At 42.8% G+C, this 12,974-nt stretch overlaps 1 protein-coding gene across 1 annotated transcript in view; it reads left to right on the top strand.

Moving 5' to 3' along the window:
- Positions 1–12,974, top strand: part of col27a1b (collagen, type XXVII, alpha 1b) — a 551,847-nt gene that overhangs the window by 90,685 nt on the left and 448,188 nt on the right. Inside the window, exon 4 of the mRNA XM_043719710.1 lies at positions 12,846–12,899. Coding sequence (XP_043575645.1) covers positions 12,846–12,899 — 54 coding nt within the window. The remainder of the gene's footprint in view (positions 1–12,845; positions 12,900–12,974) is intronic.

The raw sequence follows: 12,974 nt of genomic DNA on the forward strand, positions 1-12,974 counted from the left end.
CGGTGGCAGGGGAAGGTGCCGGGAGTGGAGGTTGGGTTGGTGGGGGGTGTGGACCTGATGAGGGAGTCGCGGAGGGAGTGATCTTTCCGGAACGCTGATAGGGGAGGAGAGGGAAATATATCATTGGTGGTGGGGTCTGTTTGGAGGTGGCGGAAATGACGGAGGATGATACGATGTATTCGGAGGTTGGTGGGGTGGTAGGTGAGGACCAGTGGTGTTCTGTCCTGGTGGCGATTGGAGGGAGGGGGTTCAAGGGCGGAGGAGCGGGAAGTGGAGGAGATGCGGTGGAGAGCATCGTCAACCACGTCTGAGGGGAAATTGCGGTCTTTGAAGAAGGAGGCCATCTGGGTTGTTCGGTATAGGAATTGGTCCTCCTGGGAGCAGATGCGGCAGAGGCGAAGGAATTGGGAATATGGGATGGCGTTTTTACAGGGGGCAGGGTGGGAGGAGATGTAATCTAGGTAGCTGTGGGAGTCGGTCGGTTTATACTAAATGTCCGTGTTGAGTCACATTTAAGACAGACCAGGTGAGGACAAACAGATTCCCTTCCTTAAACGGCAGTGGTAATACACTGAGATCAAATTGTTGAAATCGGCAACCAGAGACTTTCAGAAATTTACAAAGGTTTTGTTATAGATCCATAAAATGTTGCAAACAACATAAAAATGTAAGAACTAGGAGCAGGAATAGGCCATCTGGCCTCTCGAGCCTGCTCTGCCATTCAATAAGATCATGGCTGATCTTATTGTGGACTCAGCTTCATGTACCCCCCCACTCACCAAAACCGTTAATTCCTTTACTGTTCAAAAATCTGTCTATCTCTCCCTTAATAACATTCAACGAGGTAGCCTCAACTGCTTCACTGAGCAGGGAATTCCACAGATTCACAACCCTCTGGGTGAAGAAGTTCCTCCTCAATCAGTTCTAAATCTGCTCCCTTTTATTTTGGTGCTGTGCCCCCTAGTTCTAGTTTAACCTGCCAGTGGAAACAATTGCCCGCTTCGATCTTATCTGTTCCCTTCATAATTTTATATGTTTCTATAAGATGCCCCCTCATTCTTTTAGATTCCAATGAGTATAGTCCCAGTCTACTCAATCTCTCCTCGTAAACCAACCCTCTCAAGTTCGGAATCAATCCAGTGAACCTCCTCTGCACCCCTACCAGCGCCAGTACATCCGTCCTCAAGTAAGGAGACCAAAACTGTACACAGTACTCCAGGTGTGGCCTCACCAGCATCCCATACAGATGCCGAATAACCTCCCTATTTTTAAATTCCATCTTTCTAGGAATGACGGACAATATTCCATTTGCCCTCTTAATTGCCTGCTGCACCTGCAAACTAACCCTCTGTGATTCTTGCACAAGGTCACCCAAGATACCTCTGCACAGTAGCATGCTGCAATTTTTAACCATTTAAATAATATTCTATTTAAATTATCCTTACCCTTCCTGACCCCTTATCTGTTCAGAAGCCAGCTCCCCTTCGGGAAAGAACTTAAAAATATATCCTATCAAATTAACCAATTACCCATTGAATCAAATTGCAATCAATTTGTAACAGTAATTAAAAACAAGAGAGGAAACAATGGTTGGAACTCTTTCCCCACAAACAGCAGTTGATGCAAGGTCAGTTGATTTTTGTTAAGCAAAGGTATTGAGGGAGATGAGCTAAAGACAGGTATATGGAGTCAGGCCACAGATCAGCCATGATCTCACTGAATGATGAAACAGGCTCGAGGGCCTGAATGGCCTGCTCCTTCCTCTGTTCCTAAGGGAGGTGACAAAATCAAAATGGAATCAGAGGGGGAGATGATGCACTCCAGCCCATGTGGTGCCCACTTCTCTCCAAAAGCTTCAAAGATATTGGGCAACACCTTTCTAAGTACATTTGGGCATGGACGTCGCTATGGGCAAGGGGCCGACGGTCAGGGTTTATGGCCTGTTGCTGGAACATGTCAATGAGGGGTGACTTTAGCCAGGCCCAGGACCTTGCACGTGAGGAGTTAAAACTCAGCTTTTTAATTTATTTTAGAAAAACTACGATCACCAAATTGTCCAGTTAACTGACAAACATTGCTACCAGAGGCTGTGTGACAGAAACCAAATTCAAAAGGGTGGGAATTGGTGTTTGAAATCTTGGTGTTCCTGAATCATATTCATGGCCTAAACTTTAGGCACAGTTTACAAAATCTGTAGATGATACAAGAGGTTGTAATTGTGTGAAGGGTAGCGTGGAACTCAAAACGACATAGATGAGTTGATAGAATGGTTGGACAATGGATAAGGGAAATTTAAAGCAGAGAAGTTTGAATTCATTAATTTTGGGAGGAAGAACACATAAACCATACTGTAACAGAGGAAGCTGGGTGTATATGTGTATAAATTAATGAAGGTGGCTGAATAACAAGTCTCCTAGTAGGAGCCAAACCTGTATTTTATATCCTGATTTATTTCTTAGCAGTATTTAATATTGATTTAGTTTATACCAATATTGCATAGTGATTTATTTTATATCAGTATTTTAAAGTGATTTAATTTAGTGATTTATTTTACATCAATTTGGTTCAGTGATTTATTTTAGACCAGTATTATAATTATTTAGCTTATGCCAGCATTTTGTATTGCTTGAACATACCGTCCTCTCTTGTGTTCTCTTGTGTCCCTATTGATAAAACTTAGAAGATGCTGTATGCTTTAGTAATGGGAGTCATTACTTTTAAAATCAGCATGTTTTGATACATTTCTAGGTAGGTGGGACTTAAACCCTGAGGTGAGGACATTACCACTACACCACATGACCCTATAATTGAAGTGCAAGTTAACCCACATTTGGAGCACTGTTGTTCAACTCTGGTCTCCCTGCTGCAGGCAAATGTTGTGAAACTTGAAAAGATTTACAAGGATGTTGCCAGGGTTGGAGGGTTTGAGCTACATGGAGAGGCTGAATAGGCTGGGGCTGTTTTCCTGAACCGTAAGAGGCTGAGGGGTGACCTTATAAAGGTTTATAAAATCACGAGGAGCGTAGTTAGAGTGAATAGACAAGGTTTTTTCCTGGGATGTGGGAGTCCAAAACTAGAGGGCATAGGTTTCAGGTGAGAGGGGAAAGATTTAAAAGGGACCTAAGGGTCAACATTTTCACACAGAAGGTGGTGCGTGTATGGAATGAGCCTCCAGAGGAAGTGGTAGAGGCTGGTACAATTACAACCTTTAAAAGACGTCTGGATGGGTATATGAATAGGAAGGGTTTAGAGGGATATGGGCCAAATGCTGGCAATTGGGATATCTGAGATATCTGGTCTGCATGGACGAGTTGGTCCGAAGGGTATGTTTCCATGCTGTACATTTCTATTACTGTAAGTCTTTGATGTTTTTAACCCATCTGTTGTCTGGGGGGAGGCTGTCTGTTCTTTTAAATTGTCTCTTAAAATGCAAAGGAACAGTTTTAAATTTACGGGTGTACTCCTGAGCTACTTTAGAAATGTAGAAGATTTTGATATTTTTATCATTACACAGCAAAAGTCAGATATAAAACATTGCTGGAGGAGATAAAAAGAATCTCATCTGTTATTCTGTATCCTGGTTGAAAGAGTTTGTGTGCTTTATTTATGTGGGTGAATTTTTCCATGGAATTGAGAAGTCTTGATTTGCAGGAGTTGTTTGAGGTGGGACCTATTTGACTCAGAACCAATGTGTTGATTCATTCAGATTTTGAATTCCTGTCTCCACTGATCTGGGTTGGAACTGAGAATTAAAAGCTGTCTGAATAAGTGTGGTAACCAGTCACGTCCCCAAGGTGGTAATGGGGTTTTATTAATGGAGATTCACCAGGATGTTGCCTGGAATGGATGGTTTGAGTTACAAGGAGAAGCTGGATAGGCTGGGACTTTTTTCACTGGAGTGCAGGAAGTTGAGGGGTGACCTTATAGAAGTTTATAAAATCACAAGGGGCATAGATAGGGTGAATGGCAGGTGTCTTTTCCCTAGGATGGGTGATCTCAAGACTAGGGGGCATATTTTTAAGTTGGGAGGAGTAAGATTTATAAAAGACATGAGGGGCAAATCTTTTACACAGAGGGTGGTTCGTGTGTGAATGTCCAGAGGAAGTGATGGATGTGGGTACTGTAACAATGTTTAAACTAAGTGCAAGAATAGGAAATGTTTGGAGGAATATACACAGGCAGGTGGGATTAGTTTAGTTTGAGACTATGGTTGGCGTGGATTGGTTGGATTCAAGAGTCTGTTTCCGTGGTGTATGATTCAATGACGCTATAACCATGGCTCAGTCACCATTTTACTATCAAACTCCCTATAAATGTATGGGGAGAGATGAGAACCAACCATCAGAGGCAAATTAAAGCAGCGATTTTCAGAACCCGCAATCACATTTAATTCTTAGTTAGACCTTTCGGCAGAGCTGTATGGATGCTTGGTTTCTAAATTGGCATATTTGAAATGATGTGTCAGATCTGCTGAGGTCCTCCAGCATTCTGCGCTTGTTTCACCTGTCCAGTTCCACTGTATTTTGCCTTTATCAGAAAGCAGGTTCTGTCATCAAAAGTTATTCCAACGAGAATTCTTGTATCATTCTGTCAGCATTGTTGAGCCGAGGAGTCTAGTTAGTTAGCTTTCTCTTTTCAGATAGACCCATTGTCTTGTGTCAGTCAAGGCTTTTAAATAAAGCCGTACCACCTGTAACGTTTCAATTAAGAAAAGGAAATCAGGATATTATGGTAATTCTTGGGAAAGTGGTCACGTTGCCAGGCAACGCTTTGCAATATGAAAAGACTTCCTCAGCAACTTTTGGTGGCTAACTGTTTGCCCAAAAAGAAGAAACAGTTAAATTTGTGATCGGGGCATATTGCTCCAACATGTCAGCGTACTTCAAAATGGAGGTCCAGTCTATGCATTTCCAAGTTGGTATTTCCTTACTCTGGGGCTCGGTTGGCTTGGGTGGCTGGCTTTGTGACACAGAGTGACATTAACAGACCAGGTTCAGTTCCTGCTTTGGCTGAGGTCACTATTAAGGTCTCATTTCCCACTGCCTCTTCTGGGATATGGTGACCCTCAGGTTAAACCACCTCCAGTCGCCACTCTCCAATGAAGGAGTGGAGCTACAGTCACTTTGAGTTTTTCTTGCTTCACCAGGAAGTTCATTTACTGTTTCTTTTTAAAATTGTCACTTCTCAAATCCATGCAACTTCTGAGTGGCAACTTAAAAAGTTATACAAACAGAAACTGTTGAAGAAACTCAACAGGTCCGTGGAGAGAGAAACAGAGTTAGTGTTTTGGATCCAGTGACCTTCGTCAGAACTCTGAGTTTGTTGACTTAAACATTCTGTCAAGTTGTCAAAAATTTTCAAAATGTTGAGTTCCTGAGAATTTCTAAAAGATATTTTGTGAGATGTGAACATCTCTGTCTGGGCTAATGTTTGCTACCCTCCCTAACAGGAAAATGGGTAGTGAGCTATCTTCCTGATCCACTGCAGCTTAACAGGGCAAGGGGTTAGGTACAGCCACAATGCTGTTTGGGAGGGAGTTCCAGGAATTTGACCCAGTGGCAGGAAAGGAACAGAGATAAGATTCCAAATCAGGATTGTGAATGATCTGGAGGGGGAACATTCAGATTGAGGGGGTGTTCCCGTACCATCTGCTTCTCAATTTGGTGCAAGTAGATCTGGGATCTCCACATCTCTAAACTTTGAGATTTTGGATTTTCTCACCCTCTGCTATAAATATCCACTTGATGACCGAATGCCCATGAGGTAACTGGAAATACAGGAACCATGGATAGTATAGGCCCATAGCACAGGGAGCTCTTGTGATGCAGTGGCAGTGTCCCTACTGTAGATTAGAAGGTCTGGGTTCAAGCCCAATTAGTTCCAGTGGTGAGTAATAACAGTTTTGGAATAATTTGACTCAAAAACAACTAAATCCACAGAGCAGGACTGCATTGATTCAGGTTATGTAGAATTAGATTCATAGAATTTTACAGTACAGAAGGAGGCCATTTGACCCATCATATCTGTACCAGTTCCTGAAAGAGCTTCTCAGCTAGTCACACTCTCCAGCCCTATCTCTAAATTGATCAGTTTTCAAATATATATCCAGCTCTCTTTTGAAACCTTCCATGGAATCTGCCTCCCAACACTCTCCCAGGCAACGCATTCTAAATCCTAATAACTCTCCGAGTAAAGAAGTGTCTCCTCATCTCACTCTTAACTCTCTTGCAGGCAATGTTAAAATTGAGACTCCTAGTTATTGAACCGCCAACTGGTGGAAACAGAATATTGCTTTTTACTGTAAAAATTATTCATAATTTTGATCACCTCAATAAGGTCACCTCTTAATATTCTCTGCTCCAAGGAGAATAAGTTCAATTTCTCTCATCTTTTCTTATATTTAAAATCCTTAATTTGAAAATTACCTTGATCTAGCTGCAGGAATGGCTCAGAAAAGACATACACAATCAAACAAGCAACAGTTATCAGGAGACTGTCTGGTTCGAATCCTTTGTTTGTTTGAAATAACTGCCCTCTGAGTTAAGGTGCCCTGAATTATATCACACTTAAACTTTAGCCCTTAGCCACAGAAGGTCAAACAAACTGACTCGGGCTGTAACTCTGGTTGCTATCCAGTAACTTCCTCCTCGGAACAGACACTTAGAACACAGGAACAATTTTAACTTTAGTCTTCCCGATTGTAGCTGTAGTTGAAGAAACACTCGCATTTTTATCGCTGTGATGAGAATCATCACCTTGAGAAGAGACATAGCAAAGGTAGAAATTAACATAATTTAATGTGCTTTGACACTACATCAAAGCTTGATGTAGTTCAACATGAAAGGAAATCTGAAGGAAATGGAGATACATTGTACGCATTGTAAACTTGTAAAATATTAATTTTCAAATGAATACCATGTATGATATTTTGCAGCTGCTCCCATTGTACATAGATGATTAAAAGCTTTGCATCTAGAGTGTAGCTGTAGTCTTACACCGTTCAAAGGCATCTGGAAACGGGCTGTCTGAGGAGTCCCAGCTTGAATGTGTCATGTTACCCCAGGACAATTGGTTCAATCAATTATTTGTTTTGTTTCGGAATCAAATGCCCAAACGTGAACAAGTGAAAGTAATAATGAGTAACTTTGGAAAGCAGCACCAGCTACAATAGAATCATCAGCAATATCTGATAGCTACTTGAAGTAATAAATGCAACATTGCCCCAGGGCACTTCACAGGAGTATTATTTGTCACTACACCATGTTGGGAGGTATAGAATCGTAGAGGCATGGAGATGTACAGCACAAAAACAAACCCTTCAGTCCAAATCATCCATACCGACCAGATATCCTAAATGAATCTAGTCCCATTTGCCAGCACATTGCCCATATCCCTTTAAACCCTTCCTATTCATATACCCATCCAGATGCCTTTTAAATGTTGTAATTGTACCAACCTCCTCCACTTCCCCGGCAGCTCATTCCATACACGCACCACCCTCTGTGTGAAAAAGTTGGAAGTCACACGACACCAGGTCCAACAGGTTTATTTGAAATCACTGCTCCTTCATCAGGTGGTGACTTTGTCCACCCCAGTCCAACACCAGCACCTCCACATCATGAAAAATTTGCCCCATAAGTCCCTTTTAAATCTTTCCCCTCTCACCTTAAACCAATGCCCTCTGATTTATTACCTTGTCTATTTACCCATCTATGCCCTTTATGATTTTATAAACCTCTGTAAGGTCACCGCTCAGCCTTCTAAGCTCCAAGGAAAACAGTCCCAGCATATTCAGCCTCTCCATCAGGTGATTGTCTATGTGGAATTTGCACATTCTCCCCATGTCTGTGTGGGTTTGCTCCACGTGCTCCAGTTTCTTCCCATAATCCAAAGATGTGCAGGTTAGGTATGTTAGACATGCTAAATTGCACACAGTGTCCAGTGTAGTCTACGTGGGTTACAGGGATTGGGCGGTTAGGTGGGTCTGGGCAGGATGTTCTTCGGAGGGTCAGTGCAGACTCGATGGGCTGAATGGCCTTCATCTGCATTGTAGGGATTCTCTGAAAGAAGGCGGAGAGGAGATTTATTGAGTTTCTCAAAATCATGATGGGTCCGGACAGAATAGATTAGGAAGAAACTATTCCCGTTGTTGGAAGAGTTAAGAAGGAGAGTGCAGATGTTCAAAGTCACTGGCACACACAGTGGGATTGATGTTTCCCACAGCAAGTGGTGAATGTAAGTGCTGCATGAGAGGCCGGTGGAGACAGGTTTGATTGAAACACTCCAAAGCAAAGGAGACTGTTAGGTAAAAAAGGAACAAAGTGCAGGGTTACAGAGAGAAGGCAGGAATCTCATGTGTGCTGGTGAGTTACAGATCGTTGAGATGAAGTTACTGTGGCAACATGCATGTTGCAGTCTACAGCACTGGATAGTGATAGTAGAGGCTCTAGGCTTTCTTCGATTACGTGATTATCTTCTGCTGCTGCCATAGCAAGGCTCTTCAGGTGAATGCACAACCTGTTTGGCCACATTCTCAACATGCCTCCATTGACCGTCAAGGCTGGGACTTGAGTTTCCAGCTAAGAGGCAGGGACACTACACACAACAGGACATGGGTCCTTGTGTCTCTCTGGAGAGACGAGGGGTAAGAAAAATCAGGGCTGTGGAATTGCATCAGGATTGCAGGCTCTCGCCACAATCAGCAAGGTCAGTGACCAGCAGGACATGGAAAAGCTGAAGGAACTGGACAGGAACAGTAATGACTGGGCAATAAAAGATGTGTAACAGTTAAGCAAGGAGTAAAATGCCACAAATATAATTCCAAACTGAAGTGTACACGGGAAGTGCTGTCTTGCACAGACCCAGAGAGTATAAGGTGGCCATTCAGCCTATCGCTTTGTGCCAGTTCTCTGCATGAGCAAGTCACTTTGAGTCTTTTCCTTCCTTCTCTCTGTAAAATCCTGCACTTTGTTCCTTTCCACCTCCCCGTCCAATTCTCTTTGGAAAGTTTCAATCAAACTTGCCTCCACCTCCATGACTTCCTGACTCCTGGTCAGGAGCCCAAAGTCGGGTGAATTGCTGGTTTCGTGAAAAGCCAAAGTGTGATTTGTTTGTTCTCTGACAGGTGGGGCAGTGAAAGTGAAAGTCATGGCCAACACTCCCAGAAGGAGTTTGGAGGCGAGCTGGAAGAAAGACTGGTCTTTCTTACTTGGCATTTAATCAAAGTTCTCTAACCCTGTATACTACGCTCTTGGCAAGCTATCGTTTTGAGTCTAGCTGACTCTTCATTAGAGCTTAGCTTGCTCTCTCTCCACAAATGCTGCCTGAGCCGCTGTGATCTCCAGCATTTTTTGTTTTCAGTTCAGGTTCCAGCATCTGCAGTAATTTGTTCCTACTATACTCTTGAGTTTGAAGCTCAGTATTAAATTCTATAACAATTGTCCATGATTTTCCTTAATCTTTCATGGGATATTGGGACCAGCATATGTTCCTCACCCCCAATTGCCCTTGAACTGAGTGGCTTACTTGGTCATGTCAGAGAGCATCTGAGTCAACCACATTGTTGTGGAACTGGAGTCACACGTAGAACCGCCCCCATTACCAATCTGAGAAGCATTATTGAACCAATTGCCTGTGCTTACATGCTCACCTTTAGCCTAGTTTTGTTTTAAAGTTAATTGAATTCAAATTCCACCAGTTACCAAGGTGAGATTTGACCTGGTGTCACCAAAGCATGAACTTGAGCTTCAGGCTTCCTACTTCAGTGATATCACAAATACTGTATTGTCTTCTCCATATTGTATATAAAGCTGATAGAAGGCTCTTTCCCCGAGCTAATGTAACCCATTTATGGAATAGAAGTGGCTACAAGAACAGGTTAGAGGCTAGAAATACTGCAACAAATAATTTATCTCCTGTCTTCCTAAAGCCTGAGGAGAAAATGAGGTCTGCAGATGCTGGAGATCAGAGCTGAAAATATGTTGCTGGAAAAGCGCAGCAGGTCAGGCAGCATCCAGGGAACAGGAGAATCGACGTTTCGGGCATAAGCCCTTCCTGAAGAAGGGCTTATGCCCGAAACGTCGATTCTCCTGTTCCCTGGATGCTGCCTGACCTGCTGCGCTTTTCCAGCAACACATTTTCAGCTTCCTAAAGCCTGACCACCATGTACAAGGCACAAGTCAGGGGTGTGATGGAATACTGCCCACCTGCCTGGATGGGGGAAGCTCCAACAACACTCAAGAAGCTTGACACCATCCAGGACAAGGCAGACTGCTTGATTGGCACCACATCCACAAGCATCCACTCCGTCTGCCACTAATGCTCAGTAGCAGCATTGTGTACTGTTTACAAGATGCACAGCAGAAATTCACCAAAGATCCTCAGAAAGCACCACCCAAACCCACCACCACTTCTGTCTAGAAGGATAAGGGCAGCAGATACTTGGGAATACCAACCTCTGCAAGTTCCCTTCCAAACCCCTCGTCATCCTGACTAGGAAATATATCGCTGTTTCTTCAGTGTCACTGGGTCAAAATCCTGGAATTCTCTCCCTAAGGGCATTGTGGTCAACCTACAGCAGGTGGACTGAGCAGTTCAAGAAGGCAGCTCCCTGCTACCTTCTCAAGGGACAACCAGGGACGGGCAATAACTGTCAACCCAGCCAGCCTACATCCGACGAAATATAGATAAATTTAAAAAAAGCTAAGTCATATAATTTTCCTTGTATAATAAACTTGTGTCTTTTGTGGTTATTGTCCTTAAATTGGAGTGACTTTGTCTTAGTTTGATATCAACTGTAATTGTGAGCCATTTGCATTAAACTTCCAAATATGAACCTTTAATATATAATACAATTAATGAGGGCCCTATCTCTGATCCCTGGTCATTTAACTTTTGTTACAAATGTACAAAGTTTCTACCATTTGGCCAACTCGTTTAACTCCAGATTTTTCTTGATTCCCAAAACCTCAAACTTAAGTTGGCAGTACTTTATGCAGAATGCCATCATATGTTTTCAAAAATCAAGTTAAAAGTTTTTCCTAAAAAAAGTCATGAAGCTCGTTCAAACAGAATCCTGTTTTTCTGATTATATATTGACTGCTGTTCAGTGAGTTAATCCTGTAGGAAATGCTCAAGTCTACTTTTGAAATTTGATTTCATGGCATCATTCAATATTGATGGGATTTATCAAAGATCTGTGCACATGCGCACACAGGTCTTTCTGTTCCTGTATCCTGTTTAAACCATTTCATTTACATTTTCTTTCCTCATTCTTCCTTCCAAATTGTATGATTTGACATTGTGCTGATTGAATGCACAGCAGATAATATTTCAATCATTTCACCTACCTAAAATCTGTTGCTATCCTCCTCACTGCTTACTACAGTTCTGAAATTGTTCCCTGTATAGCCAAGTCTGCTAACAAATCTCAAAATGCCTTAAGAGCTAATCCTATGGTCACATTTACCTGTGTCTTTAACTGTACTTGTAATCTGCTGCAGTGTTAAGCTACCAAGATCTTTCCATTGTGCCTTAATAAGTGGGTGGCACAGTGGTTAGCACTGCTGCCTCACAGCGCCAGAGACCCGGGTTCAATTCCCGCCTCAGGCGACTGACTGTGTGGAGTTTGCACGTTCTCCCAATGTCTGCGCGGGTTTCCTCCGGGAGCTCCGGTTTCCTCCCACAGTCCAAAGATGTGCAGGGTCAGGTGAATTGGCCATACTAAATTGCCCGTAGTGTTAGGTAAGGGGTAAATGTAGGGGTATGGGTGGGTTTCGCTTCGGCGGGTCGGTGTGGACTTGTTGGGCCGAAGGGCCTGTTTCCACACTGTAAATCTAATCTAAGTGATCTTTTTAATTTGATGTACCTGGTCTTGGATCCTTTGTAATCTGTAACATTGACAAGTGAAAAAGTAACATTGGCAAGTGAAAATGTAACATTGGCAAGTGAATGACTCACTTCCCAATTTCCCAGGGCCTGAAGAAGGGCTTATGCCCGAAACGTCGATTCTCCTGTTCCTTGGATGCTGCCTGACCTACTGCGCTTTTCCAGCAACACATTTTCAGCTCTGATCTCCAGCATCTGCAGTCCTCACTTTCTCCTGCTGTAAAACATCTACCAGGCACAAGTCAGGATGGATCATTAAAATAAAACAAAGACCTGCAGATGCTGGAGAGCTGAAATAGAAACAGAAATTGCTGGGGAAACTCAGCAGGTCTGAGGAGGGAGAAACAGTTAACTTTTCGAGTCCAGCGACTGGTTCTGAAGAACTACATAGTCACTTGGGTGTAATGAGAGATCATACAGGAAGCTCTAGCCTAATTTATCAGAATAAAGTCTGTGAGGCAAGGACTTTGATATTGTTTATCAGGAATGGCGTCAGAGCATTGGTACAGTGCAGGGTAGGCCATTCATCCCATCATGTCTGCACCAGAATAGATTCATTAATTGAATTTAAATTCCACCATGGTGAGATTTAAATCAAGGTCATTAAGAGTATTAGCCTGCGCTCCAAGACTCTTTTACAGCTAAACCTGTTTAGAACCAATCAGCAATGGTGAGTTGCAAAAAGAAAGTAGCTTGATCATCACTGTAGCTTCTAAATCTAGTTCGTCAGCGTGGAGATTACTGGGTCACAATGAATAGCCTCATTAATAGGTGACCTTGTCAAGTTTGTATTGTTTGCCTGAAAATTTCTAATGCTCTCCTGGAAAATCGAACTGATGTTCTGGCTAATAACCCATAAACTCTGTCAACTCAAGCAGGATTAGTCACTAATTGCTAAATTGTGAGATAGAATAATGACTGTATCACATTTCTAATAAATGTTAACTGTTTCTCTACAGGGTCCCCCAGGACCTCCAGGGTTACCAGGTTCACCTGGAAAACGAGGACCCCGGGTAAGTGCCTGGAAGGTTTTGTTCTTACATTTCACTCATTGAACGTATTGGCTTGGGTACTAAACTCAACCAAGA

The sequence above is a fragment of the Chiloscyllium plagiosum genome, chromosome 30 (assembly GCF_004010195.1).
Source record: "Chiloscyllium plagiosum isolate BGI_BamShark_2017 chromosome 30, ASM401019v2, whole genome shotgun sequence".
Lineage (NCBI taxonomy): Eukaryota > Metazoa > Chordata > Chondrichthyes > Orectolobiformes > Hemiscylliidae > Chiloscyllium > Chiloscyllium plagiosum.